Source organism: Perca flavescens, chromosome 18 (genome assembly GCF_004354835.1).
Source record: "Perca flavescens isolate YP-PL-M2 chromosome 18, PFLA_1.0, whole genome shotgun sequence".
In the NCBI taxonomy this organism is placed as follows: domain Eukaryota; kingdom Metazoa; phylum Chordata; class Actinopteri; order Perciformes; family Percidae; genus Perca; species Perca flavescens.
Window position 1 is genome coordinate 4,160,158 of NC_041348.1, and position 24,102 is coordinate 4,184,259.

A 24,102-nucleotide genomic window follows, 5' to 3' on the forward strand; every position below is an offset into this window, starting at 1 on the left:
CAGACAACACTAAGTATCATTACTTAATCACAGTATATATTATTCTGGTGTACACTGTTGATGTGACTCACAGTTATTGATTATACGCCACTTTAGCTTGCTACTACCTCATAACTTTGCCTTTAATTGCTCTTGTTTAGTTAATTTATTTTCTACTAGTTATATATACCTCCTATTTAATTCAATTATTCTATAACTTGTGTTGCAATACCTGAATTATCCCTCTTGTGAACACTAGGCTTATCTTATCTTTATTTTAGTTCATATCATAACCCCGCTCACAAACTCACCTGTACCTGGGTCATCAGTTTGCCAATATCAATGTTCCTGCTACAGTAAATCCTACAGGCAAAGTGTACTGCTTCACAGGAGTATGAACCATACGCTTTTTAGTTTTGTGTCAAATATTGTGCAGTTGGTTATGAATTACTTATTGTTTTGACAAGGTAAATTAAAGCTGTTTAACAACCTGCAAGTGTCCACTCTGGTAAATTTAATTATACTGTTTTTAGATTTAGATTACAGAAAATGAAAAACCTATTTGCCTTGATAAGGGTTTTAATTTGTTGCAAGTATGAACATGGCTTTAATAATCTTATTGCTCTGAAAAACCACAATGATTTAAGAAATATCAGTGATACTTAACATTTATTAATTTATTGTTTATGATTGCAGACATTACAGGCACCTATTCATGTAAGCAGAGAACAAAATAGTTTGTTCTCTCTTTTATCACTTGGATTATGCAGGTGATGGTGCAGAAACGGGTGAAGTCCTTGTAGATCTCTGGCACTTTGAGGACAGACCGATCCAGCAACTCTCCACTGTTGTCTTTGTATAGTGTGCTCCTATTTAAAACAAATTCATAGACATCAACACATAAGGTATTAGGTGTACATAGCTTTCTTTAACATCATTACTATCTTACCTTACCTTCTCTTCTCTGCTTTGGATTTGTGGACATCACAGTAATTGTCTCTCCTGGGCCTTGTTCTGCACCCTGTGAATTTAAGCAAGAAAGAAATGATAAGTGTATGTAACATGATTTTACAATTAAATTATTATCAGACTTGCCAACGTACTTGGTTTGTGCCACTAATGCCTGCCCTCTGCACACAGGTGAGTACAGGGGGAACCAATGGGATTTTGCGTTTGGAGTAATGTACTGACTGGAACAACACAGTAGTGTGGTCGTACAACACTGGTCCATGCACACGGTGCAGCTCAACAGGGGTACTTCAGCCCCACCTGGAAGAAGGGAAACTGAAACAAAATACTTGTTTTTTTTCTGTTCAATTTGCTTTGTATTGATTTCATAAGGGTAAAAATAAATAACTGCTATTTTAAATAGTGTTTTATTATAGGAGTGGAATTGTACTTACAACTTTCTATACAGATATATATATATATATGAATGTTATTGTTAAAATAATGTTATAAGAATTTAGAACATCTGAAAAACATGCAACATTAATGTAAAAAACTGATACAAACAATCCAGTTTCTTTTGTTTTTCAGTTATATTACAGTTTAGGTTTTACAATTGCCTCTAACATGTCTGAAATTAGCCAAATCCCCAGGAACATGGTTAACCAAACGAGGACAAATTACAAAGTGGGGTCATTAAATACCAGTTGTAAACACACACATACTGTCCGTCATATGTCGCTCAATCTAGCTAGCTAAACTACTGATTTAAAGAAAAGCTATTTGTTTACAGACATCAAGCTAGGCTAGCGCCATATGCTATGTGCTTAATTTATGTTACTCACCCTCATAGTTGTGTAGCTCCGTAACTTGATATGTCCCACTTCAAAGCTTTCTCCCGTTTCCTGATGGGTGCAGGTGAAAGACCGTTGACCATTCTGTGCACATTATTGACATATACTAATAATAAAGCGATGGACGGCGGGTTAAATTAACTTGGGTTACAGACCCATGGTTACAGAGGAGGAGGCCGCAACGGATGTTCTCACATAAAACGAACGCACCCTCAACGGGGCAGGGATCATTTCATTGGTCAACACTACACCTGGCATTCTATTGGTTGTGGAATTTTGATAGTGTTGTAACACAGAAAAATCCAAGCGCCGCAGGAGAGATCCGAGAGCAGCAGATTTGCAAGTCGCGCAGAATCAGGCTGAGTGCGAGGAGAAGGTTCAAAGCTGAGAGCAGGAAATCTGTCCACAGAACAACATATCTGAGTCCGAGCACAAAGTTTGAGCACAAGCAGAGCAAATCCAAGCGCGAGCATGACCATTTGAGTGTGAGAGCAAGGTTTTGAGGGAAATTATTACAAAATCTGAACGTAATATCAGTGAGAAATGCTCTCAAATTGAAAGAATGCGCTCTTGAATAAAGATAGGAATATAACTCCATATAATAACACATGTCGACATGTCCAGCTGACTGTGGTTGTGGCAGTGTTTCCTGCTCCTAAGACCTGGGTGCAGATCTTTGCGTTGGGTCGGCCCTGTGTGGGATCTGTACCCTCTGAGTAGCCCTCCCTGAAAAGTGTCATGCTGAAACAGGTGTCTTCTATCTGAGAGAAGAGAAAGGAATGATGAGAGAGGAACGGAATGATCGGACAAATTAATAAATCAAACAAGATACTCGCAACACGCTGTACAATAACACAAAACTCCAAGATAGTAAATGCTGTACGTGGATCATGGTTGATGTCAACAACAAAGTGAGCAAAATATGAACCCATTATGTGTAATATGTATTACCATGGTAAACAACATAAATAATACATTAGGAAACAGAAATCTAATATATTTTCTTATATTAGGGTGTTATTGTATAACTCATAGTAGCTCATACTTTAGTTTAGTTTATTATAAGGATCCTCATTAGCTGAGGCCTAGACCACCAGCTAGTCTTCCTGGGGTCCACCTGCAGGCGGTGTTTGACAGCTGTTTCTCCCCAAGGTAGCTTTAAGATCATCTCAGGATACTAAAATGATACAAATCTATAAAGCTCTGACAGTATTAGTGTTACCTGCTATATGGTTGGTACAGACTTGGTGAACAAGCCAAAGGAGAAGAGTGATGCAAACTTTGGGAAAGACAAAAAAACAAACGGCACTTATACAAACATGTTATTGTCTCCAAATTGTGCTTACAGCTGAATTATAAGATACATTTGTAAAGAACTGGGACTATAAAAATGACATTCCTTATACTGACTCCATTTAGTCTCCATGACTTCTCTGCTATTTTCTTGATTTGCAGTGCTGACAGATGAAGCATTAAAGGTGCAATATGTAATATTGGGTGTAATACTGGCAGCTAGCGGTTAAAATAGTTACTGCACTACCAATTCAAAATACTGGAGAGTCGTCTCCCCCGCCCCCTCCTGCCCAGACTCAAAGTTCACGGAGGTTGCCAGGCTGAGACCGCAGCATTCACAACAATGTTGCTAGACGCTTTTCTCACATAGCCAGACATTACTCCACAGCACAGCGGAGTAGCTAACGGTAGATGCTAGTCTCACATAGCCAGACATTACTCCACAGCACAGCGGAGTAGCTAACGGTAGATGCTAGTCTCACATAGCCAGACATTACTCCACAGCACAGCGGAGTAGCTAACGGTAGATGCTAGTCTCACATAGCCAGACATTACTCCACAGAACAGCGGAGTAGCTAACGGTAGATGCTAGTCTCACATAGCCAGACATTACTCTCACAGCATAGCTAACAGATGCATTCACATAGCACAGAACAGCGGAGTAGCTAACGGTAGATGCTAGTCTCACATAGCCAGACATTACTCCGCAGCACAGCGGAGTAGCTAACGTTAGATGCTGGCTATATTGACAGTCATAAAAGCCCGTGCTCACGCGGAGCTCTGTAACCAACTGACAGACACACTTTTTCGGCTTAAAATTACAGTATGAACCGCTAAAAACACAACAACCTCACTGTCCTCCCCACACGCCAGTCAGGCACACTTCCTCGGCTTAGAATTACAATACGAAACGCTAAAAATACCACTACCTTGCCGACGGAACACACTTCATTGGCTTAGATTTACGGCAACAATCGCTAAACACACTGCAAACTCACAGTCCTCTCTTTCCGATTTACAGCCCCCCTCTTGTGGCTTAAAATAACTCACCGTTGTCGGCTCCAGCCGCTGAAGAGGCTACACGCTGTAAACAGCCATGACAACAGTTAGCAGGGTTAGCATGGCGGCGTTAGCCAGGACCAGTCGGGATCACTTTACTGGCTGTCTCAATTTTTTTTTTTTCGAGTTACCAACTCGGGTACTCTAGCTATATAATTCAATGTGAGTACACAAATGTTGAAATGACAAAAAATGCCCATCCCTAGTAGCTGTGATAAATTAGCCTGAAGCTAATGCTTACCTGTTCAGGAGAAAATAAGCCAACTCTGCGTCCTTTTGGGATCTAAGCTGTCTCCATCTTTCAAATACATCTCCAATATTTACCAGGTGGTTGTTACGTCTCTGGTCACGCAACTGTTAGAAACATGCTGTTTTTTTTTTTTTATGTCATGTAGAATCTATCTCCGTTGATCCTGTTGGTTTGTTTGTTGCTTTCATGGCTGTACTACCGTTACAGCTGTAGCGCCGCTGGGTTTACGTTTTTACAGGTATATCTGGCAACCCGGCCTGCCTGTCAAACTGGGCCGTTGATAACCACACACAGATCAAAACATAAACAGAAATTCCGTCACGGAATGTAAATTTCAAAAAGAAAAATACTGAAATTAGCATTGTTGTCAGAAAAGATAGTATTTCAGTTTAACATGTTTCCTTAATATCTGATGAGGCATTGGTGTCATTTTTGGATTTATTACAGTATAAATATTACATATTGGACCTTTAAAACTGTATAATCCATGTTGATTTGAAACATTTCTACACTCGCACGCAGTAATATCCCAGTTGTTGCCACACTCTGCTGCTGCATTTAACATGAGTAGCATTGAGCCTTTTGGCTAATTCCAACACTTGACTGTTACATTTATCCACATTTAAATGCTTGGAATAATCATTTTAATTCTTAAATTATCAGCTAACGCTAGCTTGCTAGCTTGGTAACATTTTTCAAAACAAATCTAGTTGTGGTCTTGCAATGTGTGACCCTGCAGGATCCCCAGTCTTTACATACTCTTTAACTTTAAATGAGAGATGATTGTCTTTAGATGTGAGATGGAGTCAGACTTTAGTCTTCTAGTGTATGGTAGGCATAAGACTCATTAATATGTGACATTAATGGACCATGGTAAAGACTGCAGCAGCATGTTTCTAGACAAAAAGATTCCATGGTGTACATCGACATCTGGTGGCGACTTTGAGGTATTACATTTGGGGAATTTGTGTTACAGTTTCTTTGGATTGCTTAAGCACGATTTTCAAAACAGGGCCCGTGTTTTCAAAACACTACACACAATTAGCACAACCACACACCCAATTAGCAAAACACCTTTGCACCTTTGCAAAATGAAACACTCTTGCAAAAACTATACACTAATTTATAAAAAACATATTTTGTTACCATATGAAACACACACCTTTCATTTGACTTAATTACAATTGCTTACACACTAAAATTAAAACTTTCCCACAATTAGCAAAACCTTACACTCAAGGAGCAAAACACTAGGCTAGATTTGCACAACTGTAAGCACATTGTCAGCTTCACACTTTTGCAAAACATTACACACAGTGATTGCAAAACACTAAACACACTTGTATGCATTTGACACAGAAATTTATCATGATGTCATTTCCTTGCAATTTCAAAGCAAAGGCTTTCAAATGAACACACATGAACCAATTGGTTAAACACAGCCACCAGGTACGCAAACACATGACTGCTAAATTGTAGACACACCAATCGGGTTTAAGCACTATATAAAATGCAGCAGGTAAGTTCACCTGCCTTCAACCAAAATGGAAGGAGTCAGAAGAAGAAGAAGAATGAGAGTGAGAGGGAGAATCCACAGAGGAGGAAAAGGAGGTAGAGGAAGAGGAAGAGGCCCAGCCAGAGGTAGAGGCACACTAGTGGACCATGTTGTGAACCACGGATTGATGCTGAGGGAGACTGGACTAAGAGTCAGCCAAAGAGTGTCTCTCATTGAGGCCCCAGGCTCAGGTACCCCTCATTGAGGCCCCAGGCTCAGGTACCCCTCATTGAGGCCCCAGGCTTGAGGCCCCAGGTACCCCTCATTGAGGCCATGGAGGACCCCTGTGACCAAATCTACGCTGCAGCTGTGCAAGGATGGATTCGACATTCAAGACGGTTCTTCCCACGTTGTCTTGCCAATGAGGATATCGCCTGTGATGTTGATGAAATTCTCTTGGCGGATCCAGCTAGGCGAAGAGATAATGTCTAGTATTTTCTGTACTTTTTCAGATCTTTTTTTTTTTGTTTTGTCTGTTTTTTCTGTGATTGTAACCTGTACTGGATAGAATATTTTAGGTTTGTTGTTTGTGGAGCTAACAGTGTTATGCACACTACTGTCGTAGAATGAAGACTGGGACATGTTTTGTTGTTGATTCTCCATGTCGACTGATTTGGGTATATGGAGAGAAATAAATTATATTTCCTCAGTCTGCAGCATTGGTCTTGTGTAGTGTTTGGTGAACTTATTGTAAATGTCTCTGTGTAATTAATTTACAGTACTCTAATCACTGAGAAGTAGAATTGCTAAAAGTGTTTTAGGTTAGCAACAGCAGTGTATATGGTTAATTAGTGTATAATTTTAGTGTGTAAGCAATTGTAAAAAACTGTAATGTAAAACTCTCAAGGGAGCATGCATGTTACAGTCAAACAAACAATGATTTTAATACATTTGTGATTCAATTAAATGATTATTTAATAGGATGCATTTTATTTAAAGGTGAGAAACTCTTTTACCCACCAAATAAAAAATTTAAATGTGTTGAAATCAGTAAAATCATCAATACAACAAGGCAAAGGACAAAAGGAACATGCTGGTCAAATTTAATTTGGTCCGTTTCAATAATGTTGTGTTACTTGTGCCAGGAAACATAATTGTTGGTCCATAAAGCACTCTGCTTTTTGACAAAATGTCAAATTTGACATTTCCATACCAAGAGCCACACTCTTAATTGATCTACACATGCAGCATCATTCGTGCAGACTGTTTTATGACAGGGCACTATGTACATTTACCAGTATCACATACAGCACAATGTTTCCCTTTGAATTGGTTAACCCTTAAAGGGGCAAGCATAAATAAATTTGATGGAAAAATTATTCATTGCTATTTTTGTATATATCTAGACTAAAATGACACAGTTCATGCACTTTTTCCAAAATATGACCTTTATTTTCTAAGTTACACTCTGTATCTCCCAAGATACATTGCCCATTTAGGGTAACATTTTGCAATGTATTCTTTTTTATTATAGTTCATATGACAACTTTTAAAACATTTCATGAACAATTAATTAGCTACATTTTTTCATGCTATCCATACAACATTAGAAAAATTGGAAAAAACTGAACTTTTTCTCCCAAGATGCATTGCCTATGTAGGATATACATTTAACATTTCATAACTTTTTAAACAGTTCATGTGCCGACATTTTTCCTGTTTTCTTTTTTTAATTCTACCATCTTCCCTGTGGTGCCCCACACCAGATATATTCTATGGGCAATGGAAGCTGAGAAAACACTTGCGAGCATTTTGTCCAGTGACCAGGCAAAGCCTCACTTTGCACTTCTGACACATGATGGATGTCTGCCCATCCTGGCACATCCTGCATCGGCCTTTCACTGACAGGATAGGGAAGTGGTCAATCCTGTCATACCTCATATCATCCACTGGCCTGGGAACCTTTGGCTGTTTGATCACTTTTTGTGGCGTATTGTCTTCATTTCCTTTGGATGGCCGTCCCTTTTCTGCTTTTCAAGGTAGATGAGTCCCCTGGCAGCATCCAGCCTAAAGTCCTTCAGACACTGGTGTTTCTGACCAAGAGCTGCTGCATCATGCCGGTGGAGGAGCCATGCGTTATTGACAGCAATGTCAACTATCTGCCAATATATGCCCATGTACCACCGATGGGACTTTGCTGGAGTGCGATACAGGGCAATCATCATATCTGCCAAATCCACTCCTCCCATATGAGTATTGTATTCAGACACAATCTTGGGGCATGGCACACTTATCTTTCTCTTCTCCTCTTTAGAGTAGCGTCTCACTTGGCCAACAGGGTTGACAGACGCACAGGAGCTCACCAAAGTGTCTGTTTTGTTGTCGGCCCATTTGACCACAGCCAGCTTTGCATCGTTGTCAACACGAAAGTCGAAGCTGCCTCTTCCTCTTCGTAGGAGGTCTCGATCTTCTTCTACCCTGCAACCCATCAAGCGGTTCTTTCGAATAGTGCCCGAACTTCTGAGGCCCATAGAATCTTTTAGATGTGTTACCAATCTCAACGATGTGAAAAAATTGTCAAAGTAGACAACGCAGTCGGAGGGGTTTCTGATGGTTTTGCACAACTGCAGGACAACATTTGCACCTAACCCAAACTCTTTGCCTTGAGTTTGATTAGAACCATCAAATGTAGACTTCCCTGTATAGACCATGAAGTCATACAAAAATCCAGACACACCAGCGCGGACAAAGATCTTGATACCCCATTTTTTGGGTTTACTGGGTAGATACTGCCGCAGACTTCCAGCTTTTTTTCCTTTGTAAGGAACCATCATTTCATCAATTGAGAACTGGTTCTCACTCTCCAATTCCATGCACTTGCTCCTCATGTGGTCCAGTACATCTTCACTGGACTCAGAGCTCATGTTGTCTTGAAAGTGGAGCATCCTGGATAAACATTTGTACCTCTTGAGTGGCATGACATCTGCTACTTTCTCATATCTTGTATCTGTTGCCCAGTAGTTTTCCATTGCAGGCATTTTCACTATACCCATGATCCGCTTCATTCCAATGAAAGCCTTGATTTCAGACACATTAGTGTTGATGCTGCATCCAATGAGCTGACAGGAATACAAGTTTGTCTGCTGAGCAATGACTTCAAAGATGTCCTTGTCGAAGAATTTGGAGAAGTACATTAGTGGAGTGGAGAGCTCGTCTGGTGCAGTGAAGCAGCTTTGTGTAGCAGTGGACTGGTGCTCAAACTCAGTTTTTCTCCAACTATTGAAAAGGAAAAATTATATCAATATTTCCCCAATCTTCAACATAAACCACCTAAGTATATGCAATTTTACACAAACTCCTGTGTGTTGTTGTGTCTGTGTGTGTGTGTGTGTGTGTGTGTGTGTGTGTGTGTGTGTGTGTGTGTGTGAGGGTGTGTGTATGTGTGTGTGAGTGAGTGTAAAATAGAGAAAGTATTGGGAAGGGGGGTTCCTTCCCTCTTCCTTCCACTCATTTACTAACACATCACCATAACACACATCATGTGGACACACACAGATAGAACATGTACAGCAAAACCACTAGATCTTTCACATAACAATTTGAAATACTCCTCCAATCATTACCTAAACATCTTCCCTCGTTTATTCTGGTTTGCTTGTTTATTCTGTTTTGCTCCTTCCTCGGCCTCATGACTAGAGCTGCCATTCAAATTGTCACTGCTGCTGCTGTCATCCTCACACTGTCCCTCTGTAGGCCTATACAGCTCATCTTCCTCGACTTCCTCATTGGATCCCTCCTCTGAATCTGATGAACCATCAGGTGGCAAAACTACAGACTTCACCTCTCTCTTTCTTGTACTGTAGAAACTGCTGACAGAAATTCCCTGAAAACATGTGTACATGTTGAATTCATCAATAATACACATTTGAGAGTAAAATAAAAAAGTAATCAATGTGGCACACCTTTATCCTATTCAATATCTGTAGAGAACAGGCCTCAAAACATAAATATATCTGTGAGTGATCAGCCCTGTTAAATACCCTTATATGGGCAATGTATCCCCCAGGATACAGGCATTCAATGCCTGATAATCAAAGTTGTGAGAAGATTATTTTAAAAATATCCACAAGAACATGTAAAACTATCCGTAAAAAACTATTTTCTAAAACAAAATCACTCTAAAATATCATAATCATGAAAAATATAAAAACACTTACCTCATGGCCAGTGTCTTTGTCCACGTATGCTGCCAGTTTGGATTTTGATACAAATGTTTGGAATGTTGGCATAAAGTCACATGACCTGATTACATGACCCATCACCCCATCAGTGTTTCTCATCAACTGCAACCACATAATGCCCCTCCCCCCATAGCCCCTCCCCCTACAGCCTGTTAAATGACTGTATCCCCCAAGATACAGAAACTCTTTAAGGGGGATGATAAGAGGAATGTTAAGAGGAACCACTTCTATTGAAGTAAAAACGCAGTCATGAAATAATCCTTTTCAGTAAAAAGATCATAAGGGCTCATCTGTATTTGGAATCAGGGTTTTTCAAGATAATATACATATTTGTTGTTGTATAATGAGTCAGATAAATGTGTACAGCGATCTATTCATTAAACAGAGATAGGTCAACAGAGGAAAATATAATGGTAACAGGAATATGAAGATCATCTTTTTCTAAAAATCTTTTTTCACGTGTCACAGTTGAACGGTAAAGCCCTGATATGTAATGTAACATGAAATCCATCACCAAACATGAACAGGCTCCATCAGCAGATAATGGGAAACCTTCTGTATGTGTGGTATAAGTACACAAACAAATGACCAGCAGCGTTTTAGATGAATTGTAGCTGAGGCAAGTTAACAAAGAGCTGCAGAAGCACAACTTATTCACACTCTGGAGAGACACAACAAGCCCAAACAATGTGTTCCAGTTGGAAATCAGGATTTGGCAATCTCAATATGTAGACAGACGGAGTGATGGAGTCTGTTTTTCTGACATTGTAAGACTCATTCAGAATATGTGATTGATATTTAAACTGCAGTTACACTGTACAGTCAACAGAGGTCAGTAATCAGAGTAATTCCTAACCCTGACCCCCCCTAATGAAAACCTTTTGACCTGATACTAATCTGTAAACACACCACAGAGCAGGAACCAGAACATACATCACAGTCATATGCTGACTAGTGAAGTGGTGTCATTTCTCAGGTGTCAGGCTCAAGTCGAGTCCCGTTCAAATCAGGATTGTCTGTGTATCCACTGTGGAACTGTGATGTTAAAGAGAAATACTGCATGGTTTAAGATAAGTGTCAGGACAAAGTAAGATTAGTGAGTGTACGACATCTCTCTCTTAGAGTCCAGATGTAAACTCTGGAGCTCCTCCATAGAGAACTAATGAAGTAAAGACTATAGAGGTGACTGTAAAAGCATCTAAGGCAGATTTTATGGTTGAGGGTAAAATTATTTCTAATATAGAACATACAGTAGGCAGACAGAATGTCACATTCAGTGTCTTAGATGCAGCTCCATATTTGAGTTGTAAATGATCTGGCTTTAGGATACAGTAGATGTGTACATGTTTACCACATGAACCGCTCATCTGTAACATTCAGGAATATTTTTTATTTGTGATAAAAGTAGCTTTTTATATTCGATAAATGAGGATGAAAGGTTGGGCGCCTGGTTAGCTCACCTGGTAGAGCTGGCGCCCATATACAGAGGTTTACTCCTTGACGCAGCGGCTGTGGGTTCAACTCCGTCCTGTAGCCCTTTGCTGCAGGTCATTCCCCCTCTCTCTCCTCCATTTCATGTCTTTAGCTGTCCTATAAATAAAGGCCTAAAATGCCACCCAAAAAAATAAGGATAATAGGTAAGTTATCTTAATAAGTAACAGTAATAAATATGCAATATTTCTTTTCTTGTTTTGTTATATAAATTATAATGAAATCAGTGGTTTATTAAAGAATGTTTAAAAGAGTTAAAGTAATTCAAATTGAATAAATAACTGAAATTGTTTTGATTCAGTGCTGTCCTTTTTCAAATTTTGTAAATCTCTTGAAAATGTAAGCAATTCATATTTTTATTCAAGTAGGGTGGAGGGAACCAATCACGTCAAAAAAAGACTTGCCGTGACTCAATTTGGATACTTCAGTAACTTAGTACACTTACATGTAGTAGACTGTGTACACTACAGTATGTACTCACTGTTGTAGTGTGTACATTTCAGCAAGGTGGTTTTGTCTCAAATCACACACGGCCATTATGCACTTCCTGTCAATGACTCTTCTTCACGTTACATTAACCTACACATTTATAAATAAACCATAAAGCCTTTTTTTCCCATTGTTAAACAGTTATATTGTGCATATTTCTATTGTTACTGTTTCTTTTACATTCATTGTTTATTGTCTTTAAGTATGTTTATGGAATGTATTAAGGGAATTAAGGTGAAATTATATATACATTTTAACCTAAACCATGATCTTTTTCTATACTCTTTTTCCACAACGTTAATGATGCGTTTAAAACCGCGCCCGTAATGTTTAAGAGTGTAACCACAGATTTCATCAACATTTGTAATAACTAAAAATCCAGTGTTGGAACATAGTCTTACTTACAGTTACAGTGTGTTGTGTGTTTCACTCCATTTTTATTCACAGTTTATTAATATCCAATATCCAACACTGTCCAAACTGCTCCAAATTCCAAACCCCAAGTTCATTGGGGACCCAGGAAGCCAAGTGTGAAGTAGATCAGATGAACAGCTCTCGAGATATTTGAAAGACACACACACACATACACACACACAACACACACACACACACACACACACACACACACACACACACACAGAGGGTACTCAATTTATTGTTAGATTTTTTCATGTAGAGTAGAGTCTGGAGTGGAAATCATTATAGTAAATGTGCATTTCAGCCTTAGAAACGATACAGTACCCCATCTCCACATGTAAGGGACTATTCAAGTACTACTCTGTCTGTACACCACATGGTGTTCAGATGCATGCAGACAAATAAACATTAATAGCATTATTCTTTATAGAGCTTTACATTTTAAAACTTGAGATTGATTAAAACCGATGCCTTGTTTCCAACCGGCAAATGCAAAAACACAATATTAATGCTAATGCTTTGTTTGCATTGCACAACAACAAACCAACGGTTTATTTTATGTATCATCAGTTTTCAAGCCAGAACATGAAGACATTCCACTGAGTTGAACACACTAACATGAGGAAGTAGTGTGGTTTGAGAACAAAAGAATTTGCTTTCCTTCCATTATCTACATCTTTTCCTCATAATCCTGCCAAGCACAGTGTTATCTTGTGTAATCAAAGCAGGTGTAACTTAAACAAACACTTCTGAGGGGGGGACATGTGTCTACAGCAACAAAATTACTAGTTAGTGACCGGGCAAATAAATAATATATATATATATATATATATATATATATATATATATATATATATATATATATATATATATATATATTCATTATACAGTAGTTCATTGGGTACCCAGAAAGCCAAGTGTGAAGTAGATAAGATGAACAGTTCTTGAGATATTTGAAAGACACCCCACGCACGCGCGCACGCACACACACACACACACACACACACACACACACACACACACACACACACACACACACACACACACACACACACACTTTTTGGTGATAAGTCTTGATCATCTTTTTTTACTTTTATATAAATCTATTATAACAATAATGTAATTAAATGTATTAGAGTGAAGCTATTATCAGAAAGTATCAATGGTATATGATTACTACTGTTAAACTTGTTGTTAAAGGAATCACTCAAACTATTTCTAATAGCTGGTTTTCAACAACAACATTTTTTATAATGTATTTATTTATTTGGCTTGTGAAAAACTTTGTGGTAAGTGCTATATAAATAAACTTTACTTACTTACTTAAGAAATCAATGCTGAATATGTGTGTGTGTGTGTGTGTGTGTGTGTGTGTGTGTGTGTGTGTGTGTGTGTGTGTGTGTGTGTGTGTGTGTGTGTGTGTGTTTTTTTTTTACTTTCTTGATGCTTACTTCTTCGTCAAAGCCCTGCCCAGGGGGAGGTTGTCTATTAACTAGAAAGTATCTAATCAAACTTCTTGGGAAAACACTTGTGTGTTCAGCGGCAGAATTACCAGTCAGATTGATCTCTTATCAAAAGAAATCTCAACGTAGGCAATATTGGCATCAATGAGTACCTGTGTGTCTACCAGTGTTGTTGAAATATTTTGGTGATAATTCTTGATAATCTTTTCTTTTCCTTTTTTACTGTACACAACAACGTAAATAAGTGTATTGCAGTGTAACTATTATCAGAAAGTATCAATGGTATATGAGTTCTACTGTTAAACTTGCTGTAAATGGAATCACTCAAACTAAAAAACAAATTTCAAAAGGCTGTTTTTCAACAATAATGTAATGTTCAATAATGTTGAACGATTGGATATTAACCAAAAAATCCTGCATTTCAATGTAGACAACTTTGTATGTGAAGTAGCTTCACTTCAGACTCTATACAATATAAACTTCACTTTGAGTATTTTCATGTGTTTACATTGTCTTATTCCCATCACGCTTATCATGCTGACAAATCAGAGCCCATATTTATCAAACTGCTAAAAGTGACATTTTGGACTTACAGAAGTGGAAGAAGTACCAAGATCTTGAATTAAGTAACATAGCAATACAATAATATCCCTCATGCCCTCTTTAAAAAAACTTACTCTTGACACCTTCGAGGCAAAAATGTCCACGCACACAAAAAAAGTTATTAAATCATCATATATCAATATTTTTTTCTGCTTTTTTTTCATAAATCACTTAAACAACTTCTAACCTAATCAAAACTACCAAACATTCAATCATTTTCAGGATTTTAACCCTTTAAATGCCAGTGTATGTATTTGAAGTATTTCATTTTTTATTACAAAAAACAAAGAAAATGATTTTTTTTCCATATAATGAATAATATGTAGATGGGGCTTTGGTGGGGATTAGAGACTTGGATATGTCAAAGATAAGCAACAAAATTAATTTGATTGCATTAGTATTTTTTACATAGTTCCAGATACTCCCTTTGGACACCTTTGAGGCAAAAATGTACATGTCCAAAAAACTGTTATTAAATCATCATATATCAATATTTTTTTCTGCTTTATTTTCATAAATCACTTTAACAACTTCAAACTTGCTCTAAACTACCAAACATTCAATATTATTTTAGGATTTTAACCCTTTAAATGCCCGTTTAATTCTTTAAAGCAATTATTATTTATGAAAAACCCAACAGAACATTAATCATTTTCCATAAAATAAATCATAGGGGAATGGGGCTTTGGTGGGGATTAGAGTCTTGGATATATCAAAGATTATGAACAAAATTAATTTGATTGCATTAGTACTTTCTATGTAGTTCCAGATACTCCCTTTGGACACCTTTGAGGCAAAAATGTACGTCCAAAAAACTGATATTAAATCATCATATATCAATATTTTTTTCTGCTTTTTTTTTCAGAAATCACTTAAACAACTTCTAAATTGCTCAAAACTACCAAACATTTAATCATTTTCAGGATTGTAACCCTTTAAATGCCAGTTTGAAATATTTGAAGTAACAATTATTTATGAAAAACCCTACAAAACATTAATTATTTTCCATAAAATAAATCATAGGGGAATGAGGCTGTGTTGAGTGTACATAGTGTACTACATGTAAGTGTACTAAGTTACAGAAGTATCCAAATGGAGACACAGCAAGTATTTTTTTGACGTGATTGGTTCCCTCCACCCTTTTTGAATAAAAATATGAATTGCTTACATTTTCAAGAGATTTACAAAATTTGAAAAAGGGCAGCATTGAATCAAAACAATTTCTTTAACAATAAAGAATCATGTATGTTCCTCTTCGATGTGCATTTTATTTGGCATTCTTAGCACACAATTCTTCTGTCTAGTGAAACTCCACAATACACACTGTCACTCAGAACACAGAGTGAAACCACTAGCATCAAACACAAAGACAGAAAATACAAACTTTCTATCTTTACAGTTTCAATCATTTGAGTGACTTCACACTAATCAATATGTTCTTTAAAGACGAGTGAAATTCTATTACATGACATTTTTAATTGCATAACATACCAGTTTTTTTTTTTTTTTTTTAGGAAGGAAAATCAGCAGTTGGCGTCAATAGATCTATATTTTTATTTTGTCTGTAGAAATTTCCGTAATTACTAGAACCAAAGTTATAAACTGAAGGAACGTTTTAGTAACAAAGACTAGTGGGACTAATCCAGCCTCTCTCCAGCATCAGGCCACAGGTTTTAATCAACATCACATTGGATGTCCTCTCTTGCCATGCACCTGTATCATCTCTAAATACAAATTACACTAATGTGGTGTTGACTTTGTGAAAAACAGTAAGTGTTCAGTTTTACTGTAATAAAGGTATTGTTTTTCACATTGTTTATAGCAGTGTATGTAACCTTAGACATCTTACCCTGACATATTGATATCTTTGCTCTTTTACCTGTTCACTGTTTCTCTACAACGGTACAGTGGATAACTGTTTCATTCTTATTTGGTGTTTATTTACAAAAATAGGCCTTCTGAGCTTTCCCTATACTATACTATATGTATACTGTTCCTGTCCCAATCATTTTGGAGGGGCATAGAAAAATGTATTGCTGACGAAGGGAGGGTCAAGTCTATTTTGACTAAAGATCCCAAAACTCCTCTGGTAGTAGGCCTGGCAAACCCGGTTCCTTTTAAGGATTTGGGTTCTTCTGAGTCACTCACTAAACTGAACCGGGTTGTGCGAGTCATTTGAATCACTTGAGTCAGTATTGCTAAATCGCCAAGGAAACTCAGTCCTACTGCGCACACCCACTCGCCATCTCATGCAGCTGCTCACAGGACAGCCATTTAGTCACGGAAAAGAAAGCATTTTGAACCAGACTGTTTATTTATTGTCTTAGTGTAGCCCAAGCAATATATAGGCACGGAGAAATGCCCGTAGTGAATACATTATTATTATTATTGTATAAATTGACTGTGTGCTCGACCTAATTGCATTTCAACATATTACATATATACACCAAACCTAATAATATCAGTAATCAGAGATACAGTGCTACATGCTCCTCATTCATAATCCCATAACCACGGTGTCTGTTCCCCGACTGAGATCGATTAAATTAAACATAAACAAAAGAGGTGCTATACTCAACAACCTAATTGGAATTAAAACAGCCACTGCACTGACAGAACAGAATAGGAAAATCAAATGTGGACTATTAAACATTAGATCTCTGTCTTCTAAAGCAGGGGTCTTCAACATTTTTTTAAGCCAAGGACCCCTTAACTGAAACAGAAACGGATCAGGGACCCCCTACTACATATATTGTATAAAATTAAGTATATTTATTTATTTTATATTTGTATATTTAGGGCAGCCTAAAGCCTTTATAGATACCTTTTTATCATAGAATACTAAGCTATTCAAGCTATTCAAATAGCCTAATAATTGTCGGCATGATTTTATGAATTTCCACATCATGATTTATAAAATCAATACTATATTTATATGATTCATATTAGCTAATAATATGTTGGAATCATGTTAAGACTTTTTAATTTTTTTTTTTTTAAACGTTCAAAAATTAACAATAATTTGGAGGCCCCCCTGCAATGACTCTGAGGACCCCCTAGGGGTTGCGGACCCCCTGTTGAAGACCTCTGTTCTAAAGCAATATTGGTAAACAAATTGATATCAGATAACCAAATTGATTTATTTTGTCTCTGAAACATGGCTGAGCCACGATGAATATGTTAGTCTAAATGAAGCGACTCCTCCCAGTCATAATAATACTCAAATATCACGAGGCTCAGGCCGAGGAGGGGGAGTTGCAGCCATATTTGACTCAAGCCTGTTAATTAATCCTAAACCTAAACTAAATTATAACTCGTTCGAAAGCCTTGTTCCTAATCTTCAACACCCAACGTGGAAAACGGTACAGACAATTATATTTGTTGTTGTTTACCGCGCACCAGGTCCGTATTATGAATTTTTATCTGAATTCTCTGAGTTCTTATCATATGTAGTCCTTCAATCAGACAAAGGTGATTTTAATATCCATGTGGACGATGACAGCAATAGCCTTAGTACTGCTTTCAATTCAATACTAGATTCAATTGGTTTCAGGCAGAATGTGCATGAGGCCACGCACTGTTTTAACCACACCCTCGACCTTGCCTACGGACAGCTTTGGACTCGGTCGCTCCTGTCAAAAAGAAGAAGATGAAGCAAAGGAAACTAGCACCTTGGTATAACTCCCAAACTCGCAAATTAAAACAAATCTCACGAAAACTTGAAAGTAAATGGCGTTCCACCAAACTGGAAGAATCTCGTGTAGATTGGCAAAATAGTCTGAAAAATTATAGGAAGGCCCCCAGAAATGCCAGATCAGACTATTACTCAACACTAATAGAAGAAAGTAAGAACAACCCAAGGTTTCTCTTCAGCACTGTAGCCAGGCTGACAGAGAGTCACAGCTCTACTGAGCCATCTATTCCTCTAGCTCTGAGTAGTGATGACTTCATGAGCTTCTTTAATGATAAAATTATAACCATTAGAGATAAAATTCATCACCTTTTGCCCACAACTTCTAACGGCTCACCATTGGGCGCAGGAGGACTGGAGAGAAAGATAAGACCTGATACATACTTAAGCTGCTTTTATCCTATAGACCTTCAACAATTAATATTAAAGGTCTCTTCAGCTAAGCCAACTACCTGTCTCTTAGACCCCATTCCAACGAGGCTACTTGAAAATGAATGACCTTCTAACTGCTGTTGACAAAGGACTTGTCTCCATTTTACTAGATCTTAGTGCTGCATTCGACACTATTGACCATACCATCCTGTTACAGAGACTGGAACACTTAGTTGGCATTAAAGGAATCGCACTAAGTTGGCTTAAGTCCTATTTCTCTCAGCGATCCCAATCGCGTAGCTCTGCAATTCCCTGAAATGTCCGGCCGTGTCCTGCTGCGTCCGTGTCCTGCTGCTTTTCCTTGCCACTGTCGCAACAGCCACTGCTAATGCTTGCTCTTGAGGGAATTACTGTAATTGTTGGGGCTTTGGAAATTATAGAGTGCGGTCTAGACCTACTCTATCTGTAAAGTGTCTCGAGATAACTCTATATGATTTGATAATATAAATAAAATTGAATTGAATTGAAAAAAAAATGCAATTTGTTAACAGTTGTACAATGGAGCAGAGTGCAAAGGCTGCTGAATAAATCTGAAATGATTAATGTAACCTTTGTTACTGTAAGGTAGAATTTGCAATTCTAGGGAAATGGGAGTCAGGACTTCTAGATAAGAATGTCACGTCATCTGTCACTCCCTTTCCATCCCCAGATCAGATGATATAAAGAAGATGTGAATTTCACTTCCTTCACTTCTGCTCACAGACTGACTGGTGTGACATTCAAGACTGTAAGTACTCTGATGGATTCATATGTAGATTACTGAGCAAGAGTAGTTTAACGCAGAGTTGTTGCACGATGCTGTTAAATCTGTTTATAATAGGTACATCAGGCTTATTGTAGTGATGAACTGAGTTAGACAAATTAAAATGTAATCTTCAATGTAAGAAGCAAAAGTAGAGTTACTATTCAGTTACAAATGAAAAGCCCATCAATGCCAACATCATAGATGTATTTGTTTGTCTGTTTCAGGATCATGAAAAAGAACTTCTTGTCTAAAAATGAGCAGCTCTTCAAGGACGAGTTGCTGGTTTCCAACAACGGGAAGTGGCAGGCTATCTTCCAGGTGAGTAACTCTCTCTAAAATGAAATGCTCACTTTTGATATGATGTTGTTTGGAAATCAATCAAATGCCTCTGTTTCTGCCTGCAGGGTGATGGTAACTTTGTCGTCTATGGCGACAGCAAGCCTGTGTGGGCTTCAGGCACCAATGGATCAGACCGTTACCGTGTGATCATGCAGGCTGACGGCAACCTGGTCATGTACAACAATAATAACCAAGCCGTGTGGAGCACAAATACATACCTCAAGGAGGAGTGTGAGATGTGCCGTCTTGTACTGACTGATAGCGGCAAACTGGAGTTGATCCAAACTGTACCTAAAAAAGTTTGGAGCTCATGATGAAATTAGGCCCAATGTCTTAACATCACAAAGTTTTTAAAATGAAATGCTTTGCAAGTGAATGCTTTGTTTGTGAATTACAATAATCGGGAACCAAATAAAAGCACATTTTCACAATGTATAAAGGTGTTTTTCTTTTCTTTGTTTTTTACTTATGTTATTTGTGGCTTCATAGTCATTTAAACATATATATATATATATACTGATTATTTAATTAGTGAATTTGAAAAACTCACAGATCTGAGAAGACGTGGAACATTTTCCCAGTGATATTTTTAAAGCAGATCTTCATACTTTGTGTAAACTGTGACCAGGAAAGGGGCAGTAGTTCTTATTTATGTTGACTTGTCATCATGTGGGTTGGTTGCTATCCCTCCATTTCTAAAACATCATTTTGTGCCCTGGATGTGGCTCGTCTAGACAGCGCCATTGTCTTCTCTGCTCCTTGTGCGAAGAGTAAATCTCATTAACAGTGGGAGGAATAAGGAGAACAGGGGCCACTCTCACATGGAGGCTCTCTCTGAGCACTGTGTGCTAAAATAGAGACAGAAAGTGATTATATAGCTCTGTGATTATATCTGAACTGAATACTATTTCTGTTTTTCTTTTAGATATTTAATACAGAATGTATATTTAATCCATTAACGCAATAGTCTTACATTCTATGGATGGAATTATAGTGAAAATAAATGATTCCCCCTTTTGCTGGGGAACCCCTGGAATCCCCTCAAGGACCAATAGGGTTCCCATGGAACCCCCTTTGGAACCACTGATCTAGTCTAGATGACACTAGTCTATATCAACAACGTTCCACTTCCGGGATTGTTCAGGTGCCGCCGGAAATTCCGCTTTTCGTTCTAACCTCTGGTGGATTTCTGAGGACTATGGTTAACTGCTCCTCAGATCTCTGCAGGGTAAATCCAGACAGCTAGCTAGACTATCTGTCCAATCTGAGTTTTCTGTTGCACGAATGAAACAAGTTCCTTCCCGAGGCTGTTTTGCAGAGGCACCGAGGCTCCGACCTACAACAATACCTGTTTGATGTATATTTTTATATTTCATCTTCAGTTGTTGCCAAACATGTTTTGTGACTGTTGGGCATGACCTGAAAAAATATAAAGACATGCGCACACACAAATGTTGAATAATTGGAAGAGTCAAGATAGAACTTCAATTATTCATTTTTTTAGCTACAGTACCTACAGATCTGCCTTTACCTGCCAGTAAAACTCCACCGGATGACTCGCACCAGAAGGCTGAAAATCTTATGACAGTCTTTAACTTCAGATGAGAGATGATTGTCTTTAGATGTGAGATGGAGTCAGACTTTAGTCTTCTAGTGTATGGTAGGCATAAGACTCGTTAATATATGACATTAATGGACCATGGTAAAGACTGCAGCAGCATGTTTCTAGACAAAAAGATTCCGTGGTGTACATCGACATCTGGTGGCGACTCTGAGGTATTACATTTGGGGAATTTGCGTTAATGTAAAACTCTCAAGGGAGCATGCATGTTACAGTCAAAAAAACAATGATTTGAATAGATTTGTGATTCAATTAAATGATTATTTAATAGGATGCATTTTATTTAAAGGTGAGAAACTCTTTTTACTCACCAAATAAAAAATAAAAATGTGTTGAAATCAGTAAAATCATCAATACAACAAGGCAAAGGAAAAAAGGAACATGCTGGTCAAATTTCATTTGGTCCGCTCAATAATGTTGTGTTACTTATGCCAGGAAACATAATTGTTGGTTCATAAAGCGCTCTGCTTTTTGACAAAATGTCAAACTTGAAATTTCCATACCAAGAGCCACACTCTTTTTTGATTCACACATGCAGCATCATTTGTGCAGACTGTTTTATGACAGGGCACTATGTACATTTACCAGTATCACATACAGCACAATGTTTCTCTTTGAATTGGTTAAGATGATAAGAGGAATGTTAAGAGGAACCACTTCTATTGAAGTAAAAACGCAGTCATGAAATAATCCTTTTCAGTAAAAAGATCATAAAGGCTCATCTGTATTTGGAATCAGGGTTTTTCAAGATAATATACATATTTGTTGTTGTATAATGAGTCTGAAAAATGTGTACAGCGATCTATTCATTAAACAGAGATAGGTCAACAAAGGAAAATATAATGGTAACATGGTTTCTAAAAATCTTTTTTCACGTGTCACAGTTGAACGGTAAAACCCTGATATGTAATGTAACATGAAATCCATCACCAAACATAAGCAGAGGCAGGGAGTGAACAGGCTCCATCAGCAGATAATGGGAAACCTTCTGTATGTGTGGTATATGTCAACACAACATTGACTTATCAAATGAAAACGAATAACGACTGTTAGAGAATTAAACCAAAGTTTGGTCTTTGAGTATTTATTTACATTTGCAAATGGAGAAAACACAGTTTCAAAGGTACACGCAGCACAACTGAAAATGTCTTTCTAAACTAAAATCTAAACATCACATCATCATATAGTCAAAACCTCTCTTTAGCCACCCCTCTCACTTTATCTTTTAGCATGGCCATAGTTCAAAAGAGGACATCATTAAAAGTCAAACTATCCTCACCTTCCCCTCTGCTCCTGTTCTTTTCATTAGCCTAAACAATAGTTAATCTCAGGAGGTAGAAGCCTACGTAGTTCTCACTGTTGTAAACAGTCATCGGCCTTCTCCACTTCTATCTAAGCAAAACTTAAACAAATGAGAAGGTTCAGGCTAGTAGAACTAAATAACTCTACTGGGCTATAGTTCACGGTTGCAGCTGTCCCTCTCTAGTCTTTAAGAGTCTACGAAGAAGGAACAGCTTTCTATGGAGGTTTTAAACAATCTTTAAGCAAATGGTTAAAATCATTAATCAATAATGGTTAAAACAAAATTTGCCACCACAGTCCACCCTTTTGATTACAAAATAATCACAAAAAATAAATTTTACCTTTTAAAGATTCAAACCTTATTAAATCATTAATCATTTTAAAAGATTCAAACTTTACTTCTTAAAGATTCAAACTTATGGATATAATTGTCTATTGCTGAAATGCTGTTTTTGAAAGAGGTACAAAAAAAACCCTTTTTTAATTGTAGCAAGCTTTCACGTCTAAGTAAAAATCATTAAAACAAAATTTTAATCAGTCTTACACATTATCGGAAACAATGTCCAAGACCTCATCATCATATCTGGACAAACGAAAAAAGTCAGAGGACTCAGTGTTCTGAAGTGCCTGATACTGTATCATGTTTACCATGAAGATGGAGGAAATCATTTTCTTGACAAGTGGGATTATGCAGCATACACAGATCAGGAAACCAAACATCAAAGTTATTAGTGGTGCAACAAATCTAGCTAACCACGCTTTCCATCCCCCTTGAAAAACCCAGGCCCACCAGTCCCATCCTGCATAGTGTTCTGGGACGTCCTGTGCTTTGAGGTTAGTCAAAAGTAGGTTCAAGTGGTGAATGGTGTCTAATATATCATACTACATCTTCCTGCCCATCGTGGAGTCAAAATCTGATACCAATGATCTCCGCAAGCCAAACATAATCCACTAGAGACCCTGGACCTGAATGTCACTGGTTAATGTCACATCAGACTACTGCCTTATAATTTGTGTAAAGAATGTGTTATGTATTTAAACATTAAAATAACCTGGTGTGAAGTGTGAACATTTACTAATTTCATATCTACCCATACGGCGAAGTCAAATTTTCCATAAAGCTGATAATTAAATTATGCAATGCCATCAAATGCTTCCCCCCTTTGGTTATTTTAATATAAATCAATTGAAACACGCTCAGTGCAATTATCAAAGCTCTCACAGAGTGAAAGTTGAGAAGAATCAGAATCAAACTGAACCCTCCTTGTCTCTAACATCATTAAGTGCTGTCAGAGCACAAATAAAATTCAGTTATTCTATGTGTGTGGTTTCACTGGAAACAGAAATCATAACCTACATCACGTGTACATTTCCTAACTAAACCCAAGTC

General features: G+C 37.7%; 2 protein-coding genes and 1 long non-coding RNA gene across 4 annotated transcripts; 1 reads left to right on the plus strand and 2 right to left on the minus strand.

The window, feature by feature from the left end:
- Window positions 1-2,337: 2,337 nt before the first annotated feature.
- Window positions 2,338-4,410, minus strand: LOC114573749 (uncharacterized). Of its 2 annotated transcripts, none has more exons than XR_003694940.1 (3): window positions 4,375-4,410; window positions 3,004-3,060; window positions 2,338-2,542 (listed from the first exon to the last, which is right to left on the minus strand). It is a non-coding gene; the product is annotated as an uncharacterized LOC114573749 (long non-coding RNA). The 2 variants fall into 2 exon arrangements; XR_003694941.1 differs by lacking the exon at window positions 4,375-4,410 and adding an exon at window positions 4,125-4,168.
- Window positions 4,411-7,854: 3,444 nt separating this feature from the next.
- Window positions 7,855-10,197, minus strand: LOC114573587 (piggyBac transposable element-derived protein 3-like). The gene is made up of 3 exons (XM_028605858.1): window positions 10,096-10,197; window positions 9,502-9,761; window positions 7,855-9,154 (listed from the first exon to the last, which is right to left on the minus strand). The coding sequence occupies exons 1-3, from the start codon at window positions 10,195-10,197 to the stop codon at window positions 7,855-7,857; spliced, it is 1,662 nt and encodes a 553-aa protein (XP_028461659.1).
- A 9,120-nt stretch (window positions 10,198-19,317) lies between these two features.
- Window positions 19,318-20,188, plus strand: LOC114573600 (mannose-specific lectin). Its single transcript, XM_028605875.1, has 3 exons — window positions 19,318-19,432; window positions 19,675-19,768; window positions 19,855-20,188. The coding sequence occupies exons 2-3, from the start codon at window positions 19,679-19,681 to the stop codon at window positions 20,101-20,103; spliced, it is 339 nt and encodes a 112-aa protein (XP_028461676.1). The 5' UTR covers window positions 19,318-19,432; window positions 19,675-19,678; the 3' UTR covers window positions 20,104-20,188.
- The last annotated feature ends 3,914 nt before the right edge of the window (window positions 20,189-24,102 follow it).

Excerpts from the sequence above, each read along its gene's own strand:
- LOC114573600 (XM_028605875.1), top strand. The coding sequence starts at position 19,679 with ATGAAAAAGAACTTCTTGTCTAAAAATGAGCAGCTCTTCAAGGACGAG. Across the intron at positions 19,769-19,854 it reads AGTGGCAGGCTATCTTCCAG|GGTGATGGTAACTTTGTCGT; the intron begins GTGAGTAACTCT and ends TTCTGCCTGCAG.
- LOC114573587 (XM_028605858.1), bottom strand. The coding sequence starts at position 10,197 with ATGGGTCATGTAATCAGGTCATGTGACTTTATGCCAACATTCCAAACA. Across the intron at positions 9,762-10,095 it reads ACAAAGACACTGGCCATGAG|GGAATTTCTGTCAGCAGTTT; the intron begins GTAAGTGTTTTT and ends ACATGTTTTCAG. Across the intron at positions 9,155-9,501 it reads AAACGAGGGAAGATGTTTAG|TTGGAGAAAAACTGAGTTTG; the intron begins GTAATGATTGGA and ends CCTTTTCAATAG.